The 10,306-nt window shown below is 45.3% G+C and overlaps 1 protein-coding gene across 1 annotated transcript; it reads right to left on the reverse strand.

Moving 5' to 3' along the window:
• Positions 1–4,126: 4,126 nt before the first annotated feature.
• Positions 4,127–9,744, reverse strand: LOC311123141 (inositol polyphosphate-4-phosphatase type I A-like; the record flags this gene model as incomplete). Its single annotated transcript, XM_084197408.1, has 10 exons — positions 4,127–4,856; positions 5,198–5,352; positions 5,798–5,910; positions 6,163–6,260; positions 6,954–7,221; positions 7,668–7,791; positions 8,031–8,203; positions 8,651–8,689; positions 9,129–9,279; positions 9,439–9,744. Coding segments are annotated over 10 exons (1,560 nt in total), but the record flags the coding sequence as incomplete, so codon positions are not given.
• Between the last annotated feature and the right edge of the window lie 562 nt (positions 9,745–10,306).

Genomic DNA, 10,306 nt, shown 5'->3' on the forward strand with positions numbered 1-10,306 from the left:
TTCTTATAAAATGTTACGAATTTGTAAGTGCTTCTTAATATCCCGTTCAATCTCTTTAACCAGTTGAGTCTCTGTTCTCTAATCAGCTGTGTAAGTGGGAGCCACTGTAGTAATGTTTATGTTAAGGATGGATTTTGGTGTATGCTTAAGTAATGGTCTTGGGGTGACTGGATGAGGTTAGAGTTGTCACTGTTCTCTGGTTACGGTCCCATAGAGGGGTCATGGTCACCAAACAGCTGTTAATTTAGTTCTACAGTCTAGTGGTTAGCTGTAGCAGAGCCGGTCTAGACATTACATCAGGGCGTCCATCATCAGCTGCTCAAGGCTCTCCATGTTCACCTTCCTCATGACAAAGGCCTTGTGAGTCTTCTTCAGTGTGCCCAGCGTGTTCAGGATCATCATGCCGCGCGTGTGCCCATCAGCTCCCCGCCATGTGGTCGCTCTCAATGATAAAAGGCGTCATCAATTGTCGCCGCCATAGCGTAGGAGTCACATGACACAAAGCCCATACCGTCGACAATCTGCACCTGGGAGCGCTCGCTGTAGGACTCCTCCATAGTGTGACAGAAGATCCGGGCCATGAAGTGAGCCTTCTCTGACTCCTGAGCCAGCCAGCCATCACACCAAGACTGTAGAGTGGAACCAAAACAGACCAGAAAAACATAAATCACAATGTAGAAGGTATTGGTAGTGTTTTATAATTTATTCAGGACGATGTAAGCTGCTTACGGGTTGGCGGCGAAGTTGAACTCTGCACACATTGTGGTGTTTCCTCTGGCTAAAGACAGGCAGAACACCGGTATCACATTAAAGCCTATGGCAATCGACCCATTTGTCTATATATTTACCATTAGTATACCTGATAAGTTGACCTTCTGAAGCAAATAAATCATAGCCCTTACACTCTGTTTTGCCTCCCATGTTATAGAGGCCTTTGAGTTTCCTGGGAAGGGAGGGCTCCATCCTTACAGCCAGAGCTAGGTTGGTGAGGGGAGCCGTGGCCACCAGAGATACCTGGGAGAGACAGGGAAACACCTGCATTTACAACAGGATCTCTCTCTCTCTGCTGTGTGTGCATCTTGCTAGCTCATTGGCTAGAACTCTAATTGCTAGGGGGCTGGCCAACATGGGGGAAAATGGCACAGCTTCCAGACAAACAGTTGCTTTCAAACTAGGGCTTTCGTGGCTAATTGAGGTAAAACAGTAATTCTGCCCATAGATTATGCATGTATGAACTACACATTGACAAATCCAGCCTAAAGCGGGAGGTTTAAAAAAATACTTAGTGGTCGCCAAAGTTCAGGACCATGTCTTTAAGTAGTCATGTTTTTTTTTTTACTAAAAGGTAACTGAGGTATGGTCTTCTATACACTGTGATGTATTTACCCAACTAGACACCAAAGTCTGGGGAGATAGAGAGTGAGGAGTTGTGAAGTCAGTGATAATAAACTAGAGGTGAACAAGAGTGACTGAATGATCATGTAGAACAGTCTGATTGGTTTCAATTCTGATTTGCAGTCTGCAGACTAACCTGGGTATTAGCTACAGAGTTGTATTGTGTAAACACATCCATATTATTTAAAAGAGAGCCTAAGGTGTATAACACCGGTTGTGGTATTGAACCTGTCACAGGCAATAAAGCTCAGCACGTGCCGGCAAATCTGAACGTACAAACTCTGCAGCAGCAGAATGTATAGAGCCCTTGAATTTGGGGCATAGGTCTACTACCCCGATATAGTCGACTATCCACAAGCCTACGCTTTAAATTAATGTTATTTATTTAAAGCGTATATATGCACCTGCTTTCCGCTCACCTCCTCCGTGTAGGTCTACGGTTAATATGAACACACTCCAATGCTCCTCCAACATGCAATTTAGCTAATTGTATTGCCGACTTCTGGGCTGTCTCGCGAGTGAGGCAGCGAATATTTCGGCGGGCAGATTCGCTACTGCACGTGCTGTCCTCAAATTACAGCTGCAGTCCGATGAGTAGTTTGTAGAAGTGGGTAGCTGGATCCCAATATTAGTATAGGCGAGTGTATAGGCGAGTGGGTGTGTCGGGAAAAAAAAAGTAGTGGGCGTGTGGAAAGCGGTGGGTGTGTCGAAGCGCTCTGCTATAGGTTAGAGTCCGTTTTGATTGAGCTGTGTTTTCTTTCTTTCGTTTCTTACCACTTACTTAGCGAGTTTTCAGACCCCTCTAGCGACATATTTTCAAAAAAGCAACTAGCGACTTTTTCTGGTGTTATTGGAGACTTTTGGAGACTGACGTGAAAGCACGTATCGTTATTACTCTTCTCAACAAGCAGCGGGTGCTTTGTTACCCCGTCCCAAAGCACTCACAGGCGGCCCAGTCCTCCCGCAGCAGTCCCTCCCAGCTGCAGTCAGAGCAGGAGATGTTCACCCCTCCGCATCCAGACTGCGCATGCGGGAAGCCGCCGCTGGCTGATCCCGCCCTGGCTTACATTCAGGGCTGGATGTAAATGTAGGGTGTTTTTTACTCACTTTTTGTCTCTCCCACAACGTTATTCCTCTCTCCTACAGCTTCCATCACAATTACATGCACATGGCCAATTATGCAAATTAGGTGATGACGTCATTTAGCGACTTCTAGCGACTGCCAAATAGCTACTTTCCTTACTGAGGAGTTGGCAACACTGCCGTCGTGCTTGTCAAGCAGGAGCGAAAGGCACTGTGTCCAGTGTTGCCGCTCATGCCCTCCCATTGAGTAGTAGACTGTATGTATCTATCTCTCTCCAGTGGATAAAACACATAGGCTAATGCATCATTATATTACAATGCAGAGGACAGTGTTTGTTTAAAACTTTGTTTGCTATGCAACAGCTCAATTAATAAAACAGTTAAGCCTACTAAGAGCCTGACAGGGCAAAAAGGGAAAGAAAGATAGTTCAAGGTTTTAAAGAGGCCTTATCTAGACAATTTAGAATTGTGTGTGTGTGTGCACGTACGTGCGTGCGTGCCCAGGCAGACAGAGAGACAGACTACAAAGACCAGAGGTATACTTTACATGTCACACAGGATATGGTGAAACAGTTTACTGCTCATATTTTAATAGCTCAAGTTAGAGTTTAGGGGGAAAGCAGATTTTAAAGCAAAGCCTGTACCTGTACAGATACAGATGTTTCTACCTGAAAGTGTGTGGTTCAAAAGCGCTCAATACATACAAAGAAAAATACATGACATGCAAAATTAAATGGATAAAACTTGCAGCATTTTGGCAACTTTTTTTCAGCAATTTTCAGTGCATCAAGAATATTCAGCAAAATAACATATAAAACTGTTTTCCTAAATAAAAATAAACTGTCTCTGTAATGTGCAATAAAAGCTATAGGTAAACATGGAAACAAAAGCTAGTAAGGGGTTCACAGTACAATTTAACGCAAAACACTGTCAATTCTAAACAGGCTTCTTTCTATGCAGTGTACAAGTCCATTATTTCCAAAAATACAATAATAATGTGAGGCTTTTCTATCTACTGTAGATGCATTCAAAAGTAAGACACTTCAATTTCGCTCCATCGGTTGTACAAATAATAAGCCAGTGTTTTGTTGCTCCTGTCATGTACTAGTCAGCCAGTCGAGCTCTGCAGTGTCAGAGTGAGTTAGCTTCTATCAGTGCTGTAGTATTCCTCTGGGATTATAAAAAGAGATGAGATTAAACTAACGGAGAAAAGCTGCCGACATAGGAGGAGGAACTTTGTTAAGATTTCTTATAACACTGTTCCTTATTCTAAGCTAATATGTTATAGTTTAGCTGAGTCTATAGTTTGATTTAAAGTTAATATGCCTACCATCTAGGTCCTGCATATAAACATTACTTTATGAACAGACAGGGTTTGGGGGGAGTGCAAGATTTTGTGAGTGCAAGCATGTGAGCATTTATTTTAATTGAGATGTTTTTGGATGACTTCTGTTGTGTGTGAACCCCATCCATGCGTGCATCTACTATAGTGGAGCATTGTACCGTGCACTCAATGACAATATATAAAACGTAAAATAAACATGCAGTGGCAAGTAAAAGATGAACCTTGACCTCTGTAACTGTCTATGACAGTAGAACAACTAAAACCCAGGATAGTGGCCCTCTATTTTGCACTAACTCTGTCCAGTAACTGCATCACCAAATAAAATTGGGATAGATCTTCATACATCATAGAAACAAGTGTCTATATCTAATCCCTGTGTATAATCAGGTCACTGTGCTTGTAGTAGGAATGGAGTGTATGAGCAAATCACACATTGATGCTCTGCACACAAAGGTTTTGTTCTCTTTAAATTGACTTGAGTTGAATTTTCTCTTTAAAGTTCCATGAGAGACAGTGGTAAGAACCCAGACAATGTGATAAGAGCTGTAAATAAAACTAAAACAAGTGCAACTCTACAATTAAAGGGGTTTTACGTCCAATAAAATCTGTGACAATGGATTTGAAAAGCTGTTTTTAAGTTGTTGTTGTTGTATTTGTTGTTGTGTGCGTGTAGTGGTTCTCATGACAACGCAGCGATTCTAATTGCAAAGGAGAAGGAAGCGTTATCAAACAGTCTACCACAGATAACATGACATCATCAACAGTGAGTCAGCACTATAGAAAGGGGGAGGTTGCTTTCATGATGTTATTTTGCTTTTATGTTGTTGTTGACTTTGACATTGTTTAGTCCCTTTCCCCTTCTATTGGCTACTTTGAGAGATGGCCAGCTGTTCTGTCCAATCAGGTCTCTACTTTCCCATAGGTGCCCTCAGGGGGGCGGTATTGTTTGGGAAAGGCCTTCAGCTGGAGGGAGTTGAAGGCGTATTTACGACATCCTACATTCTTCATGGTGTTCTCTCGTCTGCAGCCCTCACTGTCAGAAGGAGGAGAGGAGAGGAAAGAGAAGGAGAGAGGAGAGGAGAGGAGAGGAGAGGAGAGGAGAGGAGAGGAGAGGAGAGGAGAGGAGAGGAGAGGAGAGGAGAGGAGAGGAGAGGAGAGGAGAGGAGAGGAGAGGAGAGGAGAGGAGAGGAGAGGAGAGGAGAGGAGAGGAGGGTTTTAAATAGATAAGATGGAGATGGAATTATATTAGAGGATATAAGAAAACATAAAGTTATTATAATCATGGACAGAATTCTTCCTTTTCTTCTAATTCTACATGGTAAACGTTACAATGTGTTGTCTCTTTTTGTTCAGGCAGTTATGTGGCTGGCTCACCTGCGCATGCAGTCGAGGGCCTGGAAGAAGACCTGTGGGGCCATGGCGTGCTCCTGCCGGAGTATCTGACACTGCTCCAGGGTTAGAGACATGGCTGTACGATCCTTAGCACTCTTACAGCTGGTGAAACGCACGCCATTCAGACGCCGACACACCTGGGGAAGGAGAGACCGAGAGACAGGGAGAGAGATAAATAAGGGGGGGGGGGGGGGAGAACGGGTGAGAGTAGAGAGTCAGGCAAAGACTTCTGCTCATTCAGTTAGTGATAGAAAAGAGTATCTTGTGGAGAAAGAGAACAAACACCATTGTAAATACAACCCATATTTATGTTTAACTGTTTTCCTTTTTGTACTTTAACTATTTGCACATCATTACAACACTGTATATAGACATAATATGACATTTGAAATGTCTTTATTCTTTTGGAACTTTTGTGAGTGTAATGTTTCCTGTAAAATGTGTATTGTTTATTTCACTTTTGTTTACTATCTACTTCACTTGCTTTGGCAATGTTAACATATGTTTCCCATACCAATAAAGCCCTTAAAATGAATTGAGACAAAGAGAAAGAGAAAGAGAAAAAGGAGAGAATGTCTCCACCTCCGCCGCCTGCCACAGGATCTCTACGTTCTTGCTCTTCCTGGCACTGATGTTCTGACTGAGCAGCTTTAGGAGCTCAGGCAGGCTGGTCTGACTACGGGTACGAGGGAGGCCTGGAGAGGAGAGGAGAGGAGTGGAGAGGAGTGGAGAGGAGAGGAGAGGAGAGGAGAGGAGAGGAGAGGAGAGGAGAGGAGAGGAGAGGAGAGGAGAGGAGAGGAGAGGAGAGGAGAGGAGAGGAGAGGAGAGGAGAGGAGAGGAGAGGAGAGGAGAGGAGAGGATTATTGCACTGACGTACATTTTAGGAACCAGGTTGTTAACCACTTAATTAGGGGAAAGAGGTTAAGATGAGGGTGTGTGTGACTCACAGTCCTCAGGTAGGACCTCTTTGAACTGGTCGTAATAGGAGCTGAGACGAGCCATATTCTCCATGTTAATCACCTCCTGGAGAGACGTGTCTCCAAACCTATAGTCACACAGATAGATGGGACAGACAGACAGACAGACAGACAGACAGACAGACAGACAGACAGACAGACAGACAGACAGACAGACAGACAGATAGTATTTTTCTTCATGGTATTGCTCACATCAGCATTTCTTACAGTCTTTAGGGAGTAGGCCTAATGTTCTCTCAGTCTCAATCATTGGCATCGTTGAGGAATTAGCATTTTATTTTCTGTTAAACTGGGTGTAAGCACATGTCATTTCTAGTCTGTACTGGCATATCTAATAAACGAGCTTAGAAAAAGCACAATAACAAGCGCCTCGAGATTATTGGAGGTAACCATCATCAATCAAATGGTATTACCACAAATATCAGCTGGCTGCCATTGCCATGGTAACACACCTCTTGACTACCCCTTCTTAACTCTCTTTTACATTGTGCTGCTGTTCCCTCCATCACCTCTCCTCCCTCCATCACCTCTCCTCCCCTATCACTCCTCCATCACCTTTCCTCCCTCTATCACCTCTCCTCCCTCCATCACCTCTCCTCCCTCCATCACCCCTCCATCACCTCTCCTCCCTCCATCATCTCTCATCCATCACTCCTCCATCACCCCTCCATCACCTCTCCTCCCTCCATCACCTCTCCTCCCTCCATCACCTCCCCTCCATCACCTCTCCTCATCTCTCCTCCCCTCTCTCGTTCACTCACTTCTCTGCCAGTGTCTGCTGTTCATTGATTCCCACATTGAAGAGAACAGGCTGCACCCGCAGCAGCATGCCGTTCTGGATCTCCCGTGGCAACGCATCAAACATCGGCGCCGGTAACGGAACCCTGACGTTGAAGCCGTCCCGGTTCCCAGTAATGACAGGCAGCATGTCTGGGCCGAAGACCGAGGTTGCCTGGATGACCTTAAAGGTGACGTTCCGCAGGTCCATCACGCCAACACTCATGTCCTCCAACATGGCCAGCTCCTCCCCTTTAAGATTGAAGAGAGTAAGGGGTCAGAGTACGTTTCAGTTCCTCCCCTTTAAGATTGAAGAGAGTAAGGGGTCAGAGTAGGTTTCAGTTCCTCTCCTTTAAGATTGAAGAGATTAAGGGGTCAGAGTACGTTTCAGTTCCTCCCCTTTAAGATTGAAGAGAGTAAGGGGTCAGAGTAGGTTTCAGTTCCTCCCCTTTAAGATTGAAGAGAGTAAGGGGTCAGAGTAGGTTTCAGTTCCTCCCCTTTAAGATTGAAGAGATTAAGGGGTCAGGGTACATTTCAGTTCCTCCCCTTTAAGATTGAAGAGAGTAAGGGGTCAGAGTAAGTTTCAGTTCTCATATTTTAAGAGTAAGTGGGTTTCAAATCAACATAATCATGTGTGCCTGTGTGTGTGTATTCTCAGACAAAATCACACGCGCACACACACACAGGCAGGAGGTTACCATAGGTGCTAAGCAGGCCCTCATGCTGGACCAGCAGGCCGATGGTGTGGAGCTGCCTGAGGAAGCCGTCGTCACAGAGACAGTTCCTCAGCTTGATGACGAAGCCACAGATCAGAGCTGACAGCTACACAGGGGAAAACACCAATACAACTATAATCATCTATATCATCATCTGTCAAACATCTATAACAACAATGTTATTGATCAATACAATAACAATGTATATTATAGAACAGCAATCAAATCCATTTAGTTATGCTGTAGTGCAAGAGTAGTGTTGTGTGTATGCGTGTGTGAGTGTGTGTACCTGCGTGTGTGTGGGTGTACCTACGTGTGTGTGGGTGTGTGTGTGTGTAAACCCACTGTCTGGCAGAAGACCACATCTCTCCTGTACTGTAGTGTGAGGTTCATGGCGATGGTGGGAGCACTGTCTTGCATCAGTAGGAACACCATGGACTTCTTAGCCTTGTCACTCATCAGAGACACACACTCTGACAGGGTGGTCAGGAGAGGGTACAAGGCCTCACTCCATTCACCTGGTACAGACAGGAGAGTGGTTATACAGTATATACACACAGACCTTTACACACGCACGCACACACACACACACACACAAACACACACACACACACACGCACGCATGCACACGCACACACGCAAACACGCACACACGCACACGCACACACACACACAAACACACACACACACACACACACACACACACAGTCTTGTACAACTAACCTTGTGGGGACACACAATTCAGTCTTATTCAAAATCCTATTTTCCCTAAACCTAACCCGTACCCTTACCCTAACCCTAACCCTAACCCTAAAACTAACCCTAGCTCCTAACCCTAACCCTAAACCTAATTCTAACCCTAACACTAATTCTAACCTTAACCCTAAACACACTAGAAATAGCATTCTGGTCCCCACAAGTATAGTTAAACATGTCCAGACACACACACACATTCTTGCTCTTACCTGGGGAGGGCTTTTCTTTTTCCACGTCTGGGCTGCTGTCTAGAGGGGAGAGAAGAGAGAAGTAATAACATCATAGTGTTTATGTCTGCTAGTTAAAGAATGATGTTACAATATAGAACAGTCAAAGTAGGCGTGAACCTACAGTGTTGTTGTCTTTCATGGTTTGATTGACATGTTGTGCTCAGATGAGGTAATGATGACGATGATGATGATGATGGAGGAAGGGTAGGTGATGAAGATGACGATCCGGGGTGTATCCAGAAGGCTTCCCTGTTTCCATGGATACCTCATGGGATTCACACACATTCACTTTTATCCCCTGACCTCAACTTTTAAACCAATCGGCCCACCCACCCATCAATCATTCCCCTCAATCAGTTAGCTTGAAAATCAGGAGATGCAAGAATTTCTAGTTAAGTAGCCTATTTCACTTCAATAAATACATTCTACTAGTATGTGAATGTATGTGTATGTTTACTTTTCTTAGTAGGGGTGTTGGTCATCTGCTGAACATCCAGGAACACATCCTCACTGCTGCTGTCACTCTGCAGCCTGTCTTTGGCCAGCAGTCTTTCCACCATCTGGATCACACTGTCCAGACTCTTATCTATGTTCAAACACACCTTCTCCTGGAGGGTAGAGAGGGTGGGTCAGAGAGAAGAGAGAAGAGGGGGTAGCATGACAGAAAGACAGAGGGATGAAATATGAAATAAACTTTGTATATACATTTTATACAATATTGTTGTTATTCTCAATTGTTAAACTGAAAATGATCAATGACTCCTTACCCAGTCCTCCTCATGCCAGTCAGCCTGTAGGGATGAGCGCTTGCCTCTCCCCCCCTCTCCCTCCAGGTATATTGAGTGGCGAGGGGAGATGGAGTGGCGCGAGGGGGAGGTTGATTGGCGCGAGGGGGAGGTAGAGGAGCGAGAGGGGGAGGTAGAGTGGCGAGAGGGGGAGCGGGAGGGAGAGGGGGTGAGGGAGGATGGGGAGGGACTGCCCTTCTGGGCGATGCATTCCGGCCGGGCGGCAGAAAGGGCTAGGATGGCTGTGGACAGCAGCTTAGAGTCACACACTGTCACCAACTGATGAGTCTGGAGAGGGGGAGAGAGATGGAGGAGAGACATGGAGAGGAGGAGAGAGATGGAGGAGAAAGATTGAGGAGCGAAAGGGAGAGGGGAGATATGGAGGAGAGACATGGAGAGGAGGAGAGAGATGGAGGAGAGACATGGAGAGGAGGAGAGAGATGGAGGAGAGAAATGGAGAGGAGGAGAGAGATGGAGGAGAGAGATGGAGAGAGATGGAGGAGAGACATGGAGAGGAGGAGAGAGATGGAGGAGAGAAATGGAGAGGAGGAGAGAGATGGAGGAGAGAGATGGAGAGAGATGGAGGAGAGACATGGAGAGGAGGAGAGAGATGGAGGAGAGACATGGAGAGAGATGGAGGAGAGACATGGAGAGGAGAGAGATGGAGGAGAGAGAGGGAGAGGAGAAAAGAGATGGAGGAGAGAGATGGAGAGGAGAGAAATGGAGGAGAGAGATGGAGGATAGACAGGGAGAGGAGGAGACAGAAGATTTATAATAGTGTGTATTAATACAGTGAAATACATTCATTGCATAGATACAGTGCCTTGCAAAAGTATTCATCCCCCTTGGT

This window comes from Coregonus lavaretus (genome assembly GCF_964263955.1).
Source record: "Coregonus lavaretus genome assembly, contig: HAP1_SCAFFOLD_4471, whole genome shotgun sequence".
NCBI lineage: Eukaryota > Metazoa > Chordata > Actinopteri > Salmoniformes > Salmonidae > Coregonus > Coregonus lavaretus.